Below are 14,112 nucleotides of genomic sequence, written 5' to 3'. Positions count from 1 at the left end.
CCAGGTGCCCCAGAATTTTTTTTTTTTAAACTATACATAACAATTCCCATTTAACTGTGTTTTGTGTAGAGGTCAGTGGCATTAAGTACATTCACATCATTGGACAACGACCACCACCATCCATTTCCAGCATTTTCATCTTCGGTTTTGAAGCTTTGTGTCCAAAGATCACATTTTTAAGGTTTATCAATGCTGTAGCACTTATCAATACTTCCTTCCTTTTCTTTTTTGACTATATAATATCCCATGGTATAGATATGCTATATTTTGTTTATCTGCTAATCAGCTGATAGACATTTGGATTGGTTCCACTTTATGGCTATTATAAATAATGTTGTTATGAACTTTCATATATCTCTATTTATTTGAACTCTTTTTTTCATTTCTTTGGGGTTTACACCCAGGGGAGGAGTTACTGCATCATATGGTAACTGTATTTAACTGACTGAGGAACTGCCAGACTGTTTTCCAAATGGGCTGCACCGTTTTATACTCCCACCAGCAGTGCATGAGGACCTAGTACCTCTACACCCTTGCCAACACATCATTTTCTACTTTGAGTACAGCCATACTTGTGCGCAAAGTGTTACCTCATTGAGGTTTTCCCTAAAGACGAATGTTTCTGTGCATTCATTTCAAATGCTTATTGGCCATGGGTACATCTTCTTTGGAGACACATCTCTTCAAACCCTTTGCCTGTTTTTAACTGGCCTATTTATCTTATTGTTGAGTCACAAGACGTCTTTATATACTCTCAGTTACAAATCCCTTATCACATCTATGATGTGCAAACATTCTCGCCCATTCTGTGGGTTGTCTTTTCCCTTCTTGAAAAGCACAGTAGTTTTTATTCTGATTAAATCCAATCCGTGTGGGACGCCTAGGTGGCTCAGTTGGTTGGACGACTGCCTTCGGCTCAGGTCATGATCCCAGAGTCCCGGGATCGAGTCCCGCATCGGGCTCCCAGCTCCATGGGGAGTCTGCTTCTCCCTCTGACCTTCTCCTCGCTCATGCTCTCTCTCACTGTCTCTCTCTCTCAAATAAATAAATAAAATCTTAAAAAAAAAATCCAATCCGTGTTTTTCTCTTTTGTTGCCTGTACTTTTGGTGTCGTATCTAGGAAACCATTGTCTCATCCAAGGTCACCAAACTTACCCTTGCATCTTCCAAGAGTTTTAGGGCTTTAGCATTACCATTTATATTTTTAATCCACTTGAGTTAATTCTTGTAAAAGCTTTTAAGGGTCCAAATTCATTCTTTTGCATGGGGATGTCCAGCCTGGCTTTTGTTGTTGTTGTTGTTTTGTTTTCTTAAGTCATCAGCAAGAAGCACGGAGAATGGCTTTTCTTTGGTTTCTTGGTAGCATTTCCCCCCTCTCTTAGGCAGGCGTTGAGTTTTATAGTAAAGCATACTCTACAGAAACCAGAACCCAGGGGCCCAGCCTGCCTTGGTAGCATCTTTTCAATAAATCTCTACTGAATTTTGCAGAGAAGCACATGGAGTAGTCTTGAATTACTAGTTATATGAAAATGACTGTGAACAACGGAGAGCTATTTCTTCATTGAATCCCCTTGATGACTATGTGCCAGTGATTAAAACAAAGATTCCTGCCCTACAGCGTTTACAGTCTTGCAGGGAGAAATAGACAAAAACCAAGTAAGTACATTATATAAGATGCCAGAAGGCGGTTAAGTGTTGTGGGGAAAGAAATGGAGGAGCTGAGCACACGGCATGATGCATGAGTGGGGTGGGGTTTGCAATTCTGAAAAAGGTGGTCAAGGTGGGCCTCCTTTAAGAGGTGACATTTGAAACGGAAGTCTGAGAATTGGTGAGGGATTTGGCCACGTGGCTGGGAAGGAACACTGCGGGGAGAGAGAAAACAGCCATTGCAAAGGCCCTGAGACAAGAGAGTGCCGGTATTTTGAGAAACGGCAAGGAGCCCAGCGTGGCTGCAGCGGGCCGAGGAAGGGGGAAGCGGTCAGAGGGCCAGATCACACAGGTTCTTAGAAACCCTTTTAGGGACTTTTGACTTTGATGCTGAGGGAACTGGGAAAAGCCACTGAGGGGTTCTGAGCTGAGCCGGAACATGGCCTGGCTTACAGTTCAAAGGACCACTGTGGCTGCTGGGTTGAGCACGGATTGTGGGAGGACAGGGGAAGGCCAGAAGAATAGTAAAGAGGCTTCTAAAATAATCCAGGCTTTGGCAGAGCCTGTAGGATATCCCGGGTGACCAGATAGGGGAGGGATTTAGGTAGGTGTCAAAGGTGAGTCCAGAGATTTGGGCCTGAGGACCAGAAGGATGGAGCTGCTATTAACTACGAAGAGGAAGGCCAGCTCGTAGGGCACCGGGATGGAGGAGGGAAGAGGAGCTTGAGGTTCTCCCTGATGTCCAAGTGGAGGGGCTGGGTAGGCAGCAGGATATTTGGGAATAGAAAGCTAGGCTGAAATAGGAATGTGGAGGAATGAGCCACAAGGCCGGATGGGATACCAAGAAAAAGAGGAGAGACAGAACAGGGCCAAGAACCACACCGTGGCACCCTCTAGCATGTTGAAATCCAGAGGAGAGAAGGAACAGCTAAAGAGGCCACTGAAAACAATGACAGTCTTCCACTCCATTGAAGGATTGGACAGTCTGGCTTTGTCGATCTTCAACAACCTCGTGTTTTAAATTACCTTTGGTTATAAGTGAACTCAAAATTTTTATTCTTGGGGCGCCTGGGTGGCTCAGTGGGTTAAAGCCTCTGCCTTCGGCTCAGGTCATGATCCCAGGGTCCTGGGATCGAGCCCCGCGTTGGGCTCTCTGCTCCGCAGGGAGCCTGCTTCCTCCTCTCTCTCACTCTCTGCCTGCCTCTCTGCCTACTTGTGATCTCTGTCTGTCAAATAAATAAATAAATAAATCTTAAAAAAAAAATTTTTTATTCTTAAAGATTTCTGTTGGGGCGCCTGGTGGTTCAGTGGGTTAAGGCCTCTGCCTTCGGCTCGGGTCATGTTCTCAGGGTCCTGGGATCGGGCCCCACGTTGGGCTTTCTGCTCTGCAGGAGGCCTGCTTCCTCCTCTCTCTCTCTGCCTGCTGTTCTGCCTGCTTGTGATCTCTGTATGTCAAATAAAATAAAAAATAAAAATCTTTACAAAAAAAAGATTTCTGTTATTTTGGGGACACTTAGGTGGCTCAGTTGGTTGAGCGTCAGACTCTTGGTTTCGGCTCAGGTCATGATCTCAGGGTCCTGAGATAAAGCCCCACGGTGCGCTGCACGGGGTTCTGAGCTCAGCCGGGAGTCTGCTTGGAGATTCTCTCCTCCTGACCCCCAACCCCGAAACACATGCACATTTCTCACACTCTTTCTTTCTCCAAGATTTAAAAAAAAAAAAAAAAATTTCCATTATTTTCTTAACGATTCATTCTTGATGTTTTGCAAAAAAATTAACCATGGACCAAACAAGGACGGGCTTCATCTGTTGTAACTGGAACTTGGTGAACAATCGGCCTTCTGGCATAAGGCAGCACAGGAAAAAAATCAACACTAGAGAGTTTTATTAATGAAAAAACAAAAACTTCTTAAAGTTTATTAACAAAATTCATATAACGATAATTGCACATTTCCTTTTCTGCCAACGCTACTCATTTAGTCACTGTCATCCTTTATAAACAGGGGAAAGTGGACATACTTTAAAATCTTTCTGATAAATATATCGCCATGCTGCATCCGGCCTGGATGAGGCTCTTCAAGACGGTGTATGCTGGAGCCTGTTAAAAATGACAATAAGCAAACGAAAGAAGTATGTTCTATGTTCACTTGTAGCAGTAAGACATGGCCTGGTCTGGCCGGGCTGGAACGCTCTAGGTAAGACGTAAGATCTAACAGACTCTTTTAATTCACAAGGTTGGGATGGTTCCATAACTGCCAGAACATCTGAATCACCTAGTGTCTCATCGGGAAGGGGGAAGAAGCTGCCAGGGGAGATGGTGAGGGAGGAAGGAGGAAGTAAGATTCCTAGTGGGGAGCACGGATTTGCTTGCCTTTCTGTCAAAGCCGTATATTGGTTTGCTTTCTTGGGTGGTTACTTTGAAATCTATTTCTCTGGAAAAGAAAACCCTCCCGCCCCTTAATCTTCCTAATAAGGTATTCAAAGCACCACCAGCAAACAGTACATAGGAAGGTCCCCTACCAGTTGTGCATCATGTTCAAGGCCTATGTCATGGTGCTCCAGCTCTTCATCCCGAAATTTCTTTATCACCTGGTTAAATACAGAGAAATCAGAGCAAGTCAGCATCCAACTCTCCCACTGTCCAGTCTTCTTCTGGAGGCTAAAGCCTCATACTACTGCCTAAGACAGGGGTAGGCAAACTTTTCCTACAAAGGGTCAGGGAGTCAGTACTCCAAACTCCACAGGCTGGATGGTTCTCTTCACAACTACTCCACGCTGCCAGTATATGGGGAACAGCAGCCACAGACATGTAAGCAGATGGGTACGGCGCTGTTCCAACAAAACAATTTAGAGAAACAGGTGGTCTGCTCCAGACCGGGGTTTACCAACCCCAAACTTAGACTTAAAAAAAAATTGAAGTTCCCTTATCTGCTGTAGAAAATTGCCTGAAGATACCCGTTAACTCATTTATTTAATCTGAAGAGTCTGTGCTTGCATTTGCTGAGCAGCTATGGATGACCCAGAAGTGGAGGATAAAAGCATGGGCTCAGGAGACACAGCTTCTGGTCCCAAGTCTGCCGGAGACAGGGCTGGGTCACAGCCGGGACCAGTGCCCATGGCTTTGGCTTTCTGTTCTTCCTGCCTTAAGAATGAGGCACTGTCCTAGGTTTCTATGGCCTGTCATTCCCTACCTTTCTATTTTTTTTCCTTCTTATTAAGTTGCATACCTACCCTTTTCTCCCTTATTGGCCTCTTTCCAGAGTATATTCAAATACCTGAAGAAGTTCCGTGTATTTTTCAGGTTCCTTCTCCATCAGCGTCCTGATCTGGTTGTTATAGTGATGTGCTATGGACTCTTCCACAGCCACAGTGCAGGCCATTGCTCCCTCCTTCCCAAGCAGGGCGGTTCCCGCACCTGGAACGGTCAAATCCAGAGCAGGAAAGGATGGGCCTAATACCACACTACGGAGGGAGATCATGTCAGGTCAGGGTTCATCAACCTCGACACTACGGGCTCTGGGGCTGGGTAATTCCTTGTGGGGGCCATCCTGGGCATCATAGGCCACTTGGCAGCTCCCCGGCCTCTACCTACTACACGTCAGCAGAAGCCCTGGTCATGACAACCAAAAATGTCTCCAGACGCTGCCTAGTATCCTTAGGAGCAACCTACCTCCGTGAGAACTTCTGTGTTAGGTGGTATCAGGTCACGAGGTGAAATCCTGAATCACAGAATAGGAATACTATTCTCTTTTCAGGGCTCTTCCGAACCTTCTGCTTACGGCAAGAAGAGAGTCTTCATTTGGGGTGAGTGTGTCTTTGATTCTCTTTTAACATTTACTCTTCTCTCTTTTTTAAAAGCGTGCTATCTCAGGTTTAGAACCTGTGTCAGGGATTATCACTTGGCCACACCTGAATCGCTCTTTCTTTCCCTCCTCTGTTGTATTTGTTTTTATTGTGCCTTCTATTTATAAAAGTACTGATTTAAATAAATAAATATTTAAATAAATTTAAGCCAAAAAAAAAAAGGGCCATTTAGCTTTTAAAAAGACTAAGGAAATAAGAAGGTTCTAAGAGAACATGAAAAGAATTATGGAATCGGTACTTTAACAATTTAATTGTGCCAGACCCCTAAGCTCACGTAAGCTCTTCTGGACAGACACATACCCAGTGCAAACCCCGCCACGTTCCAAAAGGGCATCAGAATCGTCGGCCGCACCCTGAATGCAACCAACAACTCGTTGAACTTTTTCAAGTGATCCTTTTCTTGATCCCACATTTTCTGTAAAAAAAACCCGTAAAGACATTTGAGCATCACATGGAGGCCACGTGCTGTATACCAGGCAAGGTACATGCCCTGTCCAGGGCGGGAAAAGGAAGCAAAGTGGAAATGGAACGAATAAATGGGAACTGCTATTTCCCCCGTTTCCCCTTGAATCACTGGAGGGAAAAAGCAAAACACCAGACTAAAAAGCACTGTGGATACAGAGAGTGCCAACAAACCGAGAGAAGAGCCTCTCTCTCAATTCCCATTAAGTGGGCCCAAACCTTGGTTCCAGCAGAAGTTCTCGGACCTGCACAGCCTATTAAGGGACAAGGCCCACACTAATGAGAAATGAGATGTTCAGCCCACTCCGACATCAGGAGGGCACCGTTAGCACCTATTGGGTCATTGCCTTCTCAACTGCGAGAAAGCAAGTATCATTTACATCAAAGGAAAAAGGGGGGCGCCTGGGTGGCTCAGTGGGTTAAGCCGCTGCCTTCGGCTCAGGTCACGATCTCGGGGTCCTGGGATCAAGTCCCGCATGGGGCTCTCTGCTCAGCAGGGGGCCTGCTTCCCTTCCTCTCTCTCTGCCTGCCTCTCTGCCTGCTTGTGATCTCTCTCTGTCAAATAAATAAATAAAATCTTTAAAAAAAAAAAAAAAGGAAAAAGGGATAATGATAAAAGAGCTAATACATGCACTCCTAAGCGCCAGGCGCCGTCAAACAGCTTTAAGAAGGCAACTCATTTAATCTGCACAAACTACTATTGTTATCATCCCCATTATACAGATAGAGGAAGTGAGGCACAGAGGGGCTAAGGAACTTGTCCGAGAACTCAGAGCAGGCAATCTGACTTGTGCTGAGGGTCTACTGCACGCCGGACATGGTATTAGCTGCTCTGTGCCACTTCATGTATTCCTCACCAAAACCCAATGAGGTAGATGTTATTAGCTCATTGTGTAGGTATGGACATGGAAATGGAGACACAGAGAGGTCATGTAACTTCCCCAAGGTCAGTCACACAGGTAGGTGGTGGAAGCAAGCTGGAATGTGAACCTGGGTCCTTATGATTACAAAGTCCAGACCCCCCCCCCCCTGCTTCTCAGTAGAAGATATAAAATATCCCCGCTGGGGACAGGCTCACACCCTCTCTGCAACGGGTGCTCTCACCTAATGCAATGACTCGTAACCATTTTTTATCCCACAACACGATGAAATTTTAGTACCTCATATATACCACATATCCGTTTATGTACTATATGTCTGTTTGTACTTTATACATAAGAATAATATACTTTTCACTCCCAAGCTCCCACCCTGATAGGCAATTTTTGCTCTCCCTTGCAAATGCATAACGTAATGTGATTCATGACTCTAAGGCCTTTGGATCCCCACGTTGCTCAGTAAGACCAGGCTGAGAGGGACAATGAAGCACCCACCTGAATGACTGGCCCGACACTGGTCCGGCCCAGGACGGCCATCTGTCCTGCATAGATTCGGTTCGCTCCATATTCACCTGCGTGATCCACCCGGATTATTCGATCCACAGCTGCCCGACTGATACTGTCTAAGGTCATTCCTGAACTGGAAAACCTGACACTGATTCTTCTTCCAAAAGCTGCAATGCAAATGTTTATTCTTTATTACTCTCGGGTAGAAGAGATGTTTCCTTCTACAGGAAGAAAGGGGCACCTCAGAACAAAGGTCACAGATGAGATACCGTAAGTATGATATATGCCCATAAATGTATTGTTTAACCTGCAGTGGTTTGTTGTTGTTGTTGTTGTCGTTGTTTTTAACAGACAGAGATCACAAGTATGCAGAGAAGCAGGCAGAGAAAGGGGGAGGCAGGCTCCCCGCCAAGCAGAGAGCCTGATGCAGGGCTCGATCCCAGGACTCTGGGATCATGACCTGAGCCAAAGGCAGAGGCTTTAACCCACTGAGCCACTCAGATGCCCCTGTTTTGTTTTTAAAGCAAGCTATCTGCAGGGCACTTGGGTGGCACACAGTTGGTTGCGTGGCTGCCTTCAGCTCAGGTCGCGATCCCAGGGTCCTGGGATGGAGCCTCACATCAGGGTCCCTGCTCAGCCAGGAGACTGTTTCTCCCTCTCCCTCTGCCACTGCCCCTGCTGGTGCTCTCCTGTTCTCTCTCTCTTTCTCTGTTAAATAAATAAATAATCCTTTGAAAATAAAAAAAATAAATAAATAAAGTAGGCTCTACACCCAACATGGGGCTTGAACTCATGACCCTGAGATCAAGAAACACATGTTCTCCTGTCTGAGCCGGCCAGGCATATACCCCACCTTTTTAAAAAAGTGAATTAGTTACCAACACTTAAAACATATATTTTACCTAAAGATCTGGATTTCTGGCTTCACATGAAGCATAAAAAGATCTGGAAATACTGAACCTGGCTTTTCAGTAGGCAGCTGACGTGGCAGTGAGACACGGGGCCTCTAGAAGAGCTTGGTTCTCCGGTGGACCTACCCTCCAGGCCTGCTTTGTTCCCACCCTTGGCTGCACCAAACCTCCTAGGGAGCTTTCAAAACCAGGATGCTCCTCCCCATTCGATCTTGCCGTGGATTTTTTAAAAGCTCTGTGCACGAATCTTTTCTGCAGCCAAGGTTGAGGACCACAGATTTAAGTTCTCTCAAAACGCCTGGGAGCATGTGATTTGGTGAATAAGCCTTAGAGCTTAGGTTTGATATTGTTATGGTACATTATCAGTTCAACTCCTCTCTTCGAAATATAAATTCTTCAGGACCGATTAAATTTTGTCTTTTAAAAAATCTCCTAGTAGTAACACCTTGATTGTATTCTCTGAGCTTAGCATTAAGGCATCTCCAGAGTTTTTCCCCTAAGAGTTTTACAATGTGTTTAGGTATATAAGGGGTTATCAGCTCATTAAGCAGATATGAAAAAGAGATCCAGTGAGGCCAGTCAGTTTGTAATGTGAATTGTGATGTGTGTTGGTATCACCCTGAGATGTGTTTCAAGGCTCTTAAGCACGACTACCAGATCTTTAATATAGACTTCTTTTCATTTAACCTAACTTCTACAGCCTAAAAATGTGTGGAAAACTTCACTTTGAGTACATCTGTAGGGTTTTCATTAAAAGGCTTGAGTGCTTTGGACACAAGGTGATGGGACAGGCTGGATAAAATTTGAACTTTTCGACCAGGTTCAACCAGGGTTTTAAATGCCTCACTAAACAAAGGCGCATGGACATGGGGGTCTGAAATATGGTGACCTAGCTTTGAGCCATTCCTCTGCATGAACTGCTCCATCTCACTGAACATATCTGATTCAAGAAACCGATGGAGAGGGACCTGGATGGCTCAGTCGTTGAGTGTCTGCCTTCGGCTCAGCTCCTGAAATCAAGCCCCGCATCTGGATCCTTGTCGGCAGGCTCCTTGCTTGGTGGGAAGCCTGCTTCTCCTTCTCCCACTCCCCTTGCTTGTGTTCCCTCTCTTCCTGTCTCTCTCTCTCTCTTCTGTCAAATAAGTATATACAATCTTTAAAAAAAAGAAAAGAAAAGAAAAGAAACTGATGGAATCCAGGAGATGGACACCAGCAACTGGATGGAGTCCAAGGTCTGCCAGGTATAATGTACCACTCAGATCTGTGCCATAACACAGCAGGTCACTCTGGTCATGACCATGTTTTTACATGGAGAACAATTTGGCACATTTGACAAAGGTAAGGTAGCCTGTCCCAAGTTGTTGCCTCCAACTCCAAGGACCTGTGCTCCCACTAACCTGGCCTCCTCGCAGAAAGAGGACTCCTACAGATTGAAACTGAAAATGACGTGCTGGCCCTATTTCTCAAGATAATCTTGCATGCTGCTTCTTTCATTTGTTACTCCTATCTCAAAACATGTTAATGGGAAAGACAACCAGGTACTCATTAAAACAAACAAACAAACACAACGTTTAAGGGGAAATAGCAAAGGGCTGAGTACACAGGATGAGTTCAAATACACAGCTTCTAATGGGCAGGACTGTATTTCTATTAAAAACATACTATGGGGGCAGATGGTTAAGCACCTGCCTTCAGCTTAGGTCATGATCTTTAGGTCCTGGGATCAAGCCCCCACATTTGGCTCCCTGCTCAGCGGGGAGTCTGATTTTTCCTCTGGCTCTCTCCCACTCATGCTCTCTCTCAAATGAATAAATAAAATCTGAAAAGGAAAAAAAAATACTACACAGTTCCCTAGCACTGCCACCACTTTTCCAGATTCCGGCACCTAATAAATGATTTATTTGTGGGGTGTGTGGAAGATTGGGTCTTGAAATGTATGCCATTTACCTTTTCACGATCTCTGCACGGTGTCTTTAAAAAGTATGGGATGGTTGGGGCATCTGGCTTACTCAGTCAGTAGAGAATGAGACTCTTAATCTTGGGGCTGTGTTTAAGCCCCACAGTGGAGGCAGAGATTACTGATTACTTAATGTGTTTCTTGTCTCTAACAGTAACCTTGGACAACTCAAAATCACCATTACTTACAAATAAAATTGGCAATAATAATCAGATTATTTTGTTTTTAAGGAAACATATAATAGTAACAACTTTCGTAGTTATCATAAAGATAAAACGAGATACAGGAAGCAAAGTAACTTTATAAATGAAAAAGAATGATTCTTAATCTGCTATGCTCATTGGCTCAACAAAGGAACATTAAGTCACGTTTAACAATCCTCTGAGTTTTCCCCTGCACTGTCACACATTTTAAATTTGAGTAAAATAAAGTTGAGGCCAGTGCTTGAAGCTCTCAAATACATCATTTTACGTTAGTGCTTTCCCAAACTGTGAAATACCTAACAATGATGACACCTAGGAGATTTTAAATGGTATATGGGAAGATCTTAAGTGGTTTATAAACATGCATTAAATACACCCAGGTAGTTAGAGTTACTCTCTTTTAAATCTTTCTCAATTCCTCTATTATCATTGAAGAGAATGTCTCAGTTAATAAATACCTTCCTAATACTTGCTAATTCCCTCTCCCCGCCACCCCCCTTTTAAGCATAACCTGGGGTTCAGGCCTTGGTAGACAATCTAACACAATTCATTAATTTGTTTTCAGCACTTTTTAAAAAAGATTACTCTATTAGGGGCCAGCAATACTGGTTTTCCGCTTTTACCATGAGGATTTAATTTCTCTGAAATTATTTAATTTAAAAATGGAACACGGCTGCAGAAAAAGCACATTTAGTCATCAAAAGCACAAGTGGTTATTTCTAAAAGGCGAAAATCTTTAGGTGGTTCAGGAATGCTTTAACTTTTGGAGAAAACGACCTCACAACAATTTTCTGACGCAGCTCTGATGAAAAAAAGGATAGAAAGACCGGGGAATGGGAGAAGGTCCCATCTCCCTATCCCGATTACTATGCTTCTACATGCTTCCACCACCCTGGTGCTTCTCAAACTTCATGCAAGTCATTCGAAGGTCTTGGTAAAATGCAGACAAAGCGACCGTGTAAGTCAGGGGTGGGACCTTTGACCCTGCACTTCCTTCCCCACTCCGTTAATTATTTATTAATTATATAATAATATGCAGTTTCAAAAGCTCACAATCTATTTCGTGATTATTTTAGTCTTGGAGGATTGGGTAGTTTTTACTGAGCAGCTTTGAAAATAAGTCACGTGCTTCCAGAGTTTTCTATAATGATATATATATGTAAAATTTATATTTTAAATTTATATAAAACATATTTAAATTTATATAAAATTTATATATATATATAAAGTGAATTTTTTTTCAAATTTCTTTTCAGAGTTAACAGTATTTATTGTTTTTGCACCACACCCAGTGCTCCACGCAACACGTGCCCTCCTTAATACCCGCACTTCTAACAAGCCCACGCCTCTGGTCGCTTGACCACACTGTGCCTACGGAGGCCCTGAGCGAAGGCTAGAATAACACCCGCAGGGCACCGAACGTTCAAGGTCGCCACCTGTACTCAGCCTGGAATGCCCACCACACCTGCAGAGACGGCCCGGTACAGGTGTGCCATTACGTCATGCCACAACACGCCGACCCTGAGAGGACACTTCAGAGCATCCCTGCTGAACACCACGCCCCTCCCACCCCGCATTCTCCCTACGCACTACGGTTCCCGCCCCGCCTATCAGCGCCCCGAGGTTCACGCCTCGAAGTCGCTCTCCGTCGCAGCCTTATGACGTCTATGAACGTCTGCCCTCCCCCCCACACTCCCCGTGACCTCTCCAGTGCAGGCCACATGCTAAAATTCCCTGGCCCGCCGGTTGAGCGCGCGGCCGCGGCCGTCCTCCTACTTTACCTGAGTACGGCCGCAGAGCGCCCGTGCGCAGCTGCCACAGGGAGCGACCCGCCGCCTCCGCGGCGCAGCCCATTGCTGTGACAAGATACCCACTCCCCTGCGCGAGGCGGGATAAAAGTGCTTTCAGCGCAGACTGATGACGCAGAGCAGACGTAGGGCAGACACTGCGTGCCCTCCCATCAGTGGACACGCCCCTAGGCCCCTGCTTCCATTCGATTGGCTGGAAAGGGCAAGTGGAAGGAGGATATTGGACATGATCACCATCAATCACTCAGGTGAGCAACGGTTGTGAAAGAGGCTTGGGTTGCTAGAGATGAGGATGCTGAATTGCTCTTCCCGAGATCCTGCCAGGGTAAATTCCTGGGAAAAAGGATCGTGAAGGGATCTTTTACTGGCACAGCCATTGTATTTTTTGCTCTACCAACAGGAAGGAGAGTTTTCTCTGTGTGTATCCTACATTGGCTTTAAAACAGTAGAAATTGCATGGTCAATAGTGTCTCTAGGTGGTGAGACTAATATCCGAGGAGCCTTAGATCTCCTTTTTTTTTTTTGTACAAAGAATGTGGTTTTAGGTTTTTTTGTTTCCACTTCTCTCTTGGTATTTATTTTGGTGCAAATTGTTTTGGGTATGGGATGGGCTAGGGAGAGGACTTAACACTTCTAACAAATGTACCACTCTGAGGGGGGATGCTGAGAATGAGGGTGACTATGCATGTGGGGGGCAAAGGGTATACGGGACATCGCTACCTTCGTAATTTTTCTGTGATTCCGAAACTGTTCAAGTTTTGTTGTATATTTTAAAAATAATGCAAATCCAATGATACAGCAAACCTCCTTCAAGGGATCTGTCCAACAGAAATAATTTTTCAGGGGCGCCTGGGTGGCTCAGCCGTTAAATGTCTGCCTTGGCTTGGGTCGTGCGGTCCTAGGGTCTTGGTATGGAGCCCCATGTTGGGCTCCCTGCTCAGTGGGAAGCCTGCTTCTCCCTTTCCCTCTTCCCCTGCTTGTGTTCGCTCTCTAGCTGTCTGTCTCTCTGTTAAATCAATAGCATCTTAAATGAGAAAGAAAGAAAGAAAAACGTGTTCCTGGGTGGTTCAGTCGGTTAGGAACCTGCTCTGGGCTCAGGTCATGATCCTGGGGTCCTGTGATGGAGTCCTGTATCCGGCTCCCTGCTCATCGGAGGGCCTGCTCCTCCTTCTCCCTCTGCCTGCCGTTTTGCCCACTTGAGCTATCTCTCTGTCAAATGGGTGAATAAATTCTTTAAAAAAAAAAAAAAGTAAAAAAGAATTTTTTCAGATGTGTAGGGTATATATATGAAATGAAAAAGTCAAAGATGCATTTCTGGAAGGATACAGAACAAAACATTTAATATTGGTAACTTTAGGGGGCCTGGGTGGCTCAGTGGGTTAAGCCTCTGCCTTCAGCTCAGGTCATGATCTCAGGGTCCTGGGATCGAGTCCCACATCGGGCTCTCTGCTCAGCAGACAGCCTGCTTCCCCTCTCTCTCTCTGCCTGCCTCTCTGCCTACTTGGGATTTCTCTGTGTGTCAAATAAAGAAATAAAATCTTTTTTTTTTTTTAAGATTTTTTTAAAAAATTTATTTGTCAGAGAGAGAGAGAGCGCGAACACAGACAGAATGGCAGGCAGAGGCAGAGGGAGAAGCAGACTCCCTGCCAAGCAAGGAGCCCAATGTGGGACTCGATCCCAGGACACTGGGATCATGACCTGAGCCGAAGGCAGCTGCCCAACCAACTGAGCCACCTAGGCGTCCCAAGAAATAAAATCTTTAAAAATATATATATATATTGGTAACTTTAGAGGGTTGGGATTGTGAGAAGGGGCCTTTCACTTTCTACTTCACACCCTTGATCATCTTTTTTCCAAATTACTATAAAATATTTA

The 14,112-nt window shown here is 44.9% G+C and overlaps 1 protein-coding gene across 4 annotated transcripts; it reads right to left on the bottom strand.

The window, feature by feature from the left end:
* Positions 1-3,529: 3,529 nt before the first annotated feature.
* Positions 3,530-12,365, bottom strand: COQ7 (coenzyme Q7, hydroxylase). Of its 4 annotated transcripts, none has more exons than XM_082714938.1 (6): positions 12,211-12,365; positions 7,347-7,525; positions 5,812-5,926; positions 4,923-5,062; positions 4,168-4,236; positions 3,530-3,745 (listed from the first exon to the last, which is right to left on the bottom strand). In XM_082714938.1, the coding sequence occupies exons 1-6, from the start codon at positions 12,281-12,283 to the stop codon at positions 3,668-3,670; spliced, it is 654 nt and encodes a 217-aa protein (XP_082571064.1). In that variant the 5' UTR covers positions 12,284-12,365; the 3' UTR covers positions 3,530-3,667. The 4 variants fall into 4 exon arrangements, with proteins under 4 accessions (XP_082571064.1, XP_082571066.1, XP_082571063.1 ...); XM_082714940.1 differs by lacking the exon at positions 12,211-12,365 and adding an exon at positions 12,020-12,081; XM_082714937.1 differs by lacking the exon at positions 12,211-12,365 and adding an exon at positions 11,895-12,073.
* Between the last annotated feature and the right edge of the window lie 1,747 nt (positions 12,366-14,112).

This window comes from Mustela nivalis, assembly GCF_964662115.1.
Source record: "Mustela nivalis genome assembly, chromosome: 19".
In the NCBI taxonomy this organism is placed as follows: domain Eukaryota; kingdom Metazoa; phylum Chordata; class Mammalia; order Carnivora; family Mustelidae; genus Mustela; species Mustela nivalis.
Note: the sequence above shows the minus strand (reverse complement) of the source record. Positions and strands in the feature narration are given on the sequence as shown.

Excerpts from the sequence above, each read along its gene's own strand:
- COQ7 (XM_082714937.1), bottom strand. The coding sequence starts at position 12,006 with ATGCGGGGTGGGAGGGGCGTGGTGTTCAGCAGGGATGCTCTGAAGTGT. Across the intron at positions 5,063-5,811 it reads CGTGGCGGGGTTTGCACTGG|GTGCGGGAACCGCCCTGCTT; the intron begins GTATGTGTCTGT and ends TGACCGTTCCAG. Across the intron at positions 3,746-4,167 it reads TTGAACATGATGCACAACTG|GCTCCAGCATACACCGTCTT; the intron begins GTAGGGGACCTT and ends CATTTTTAACAG.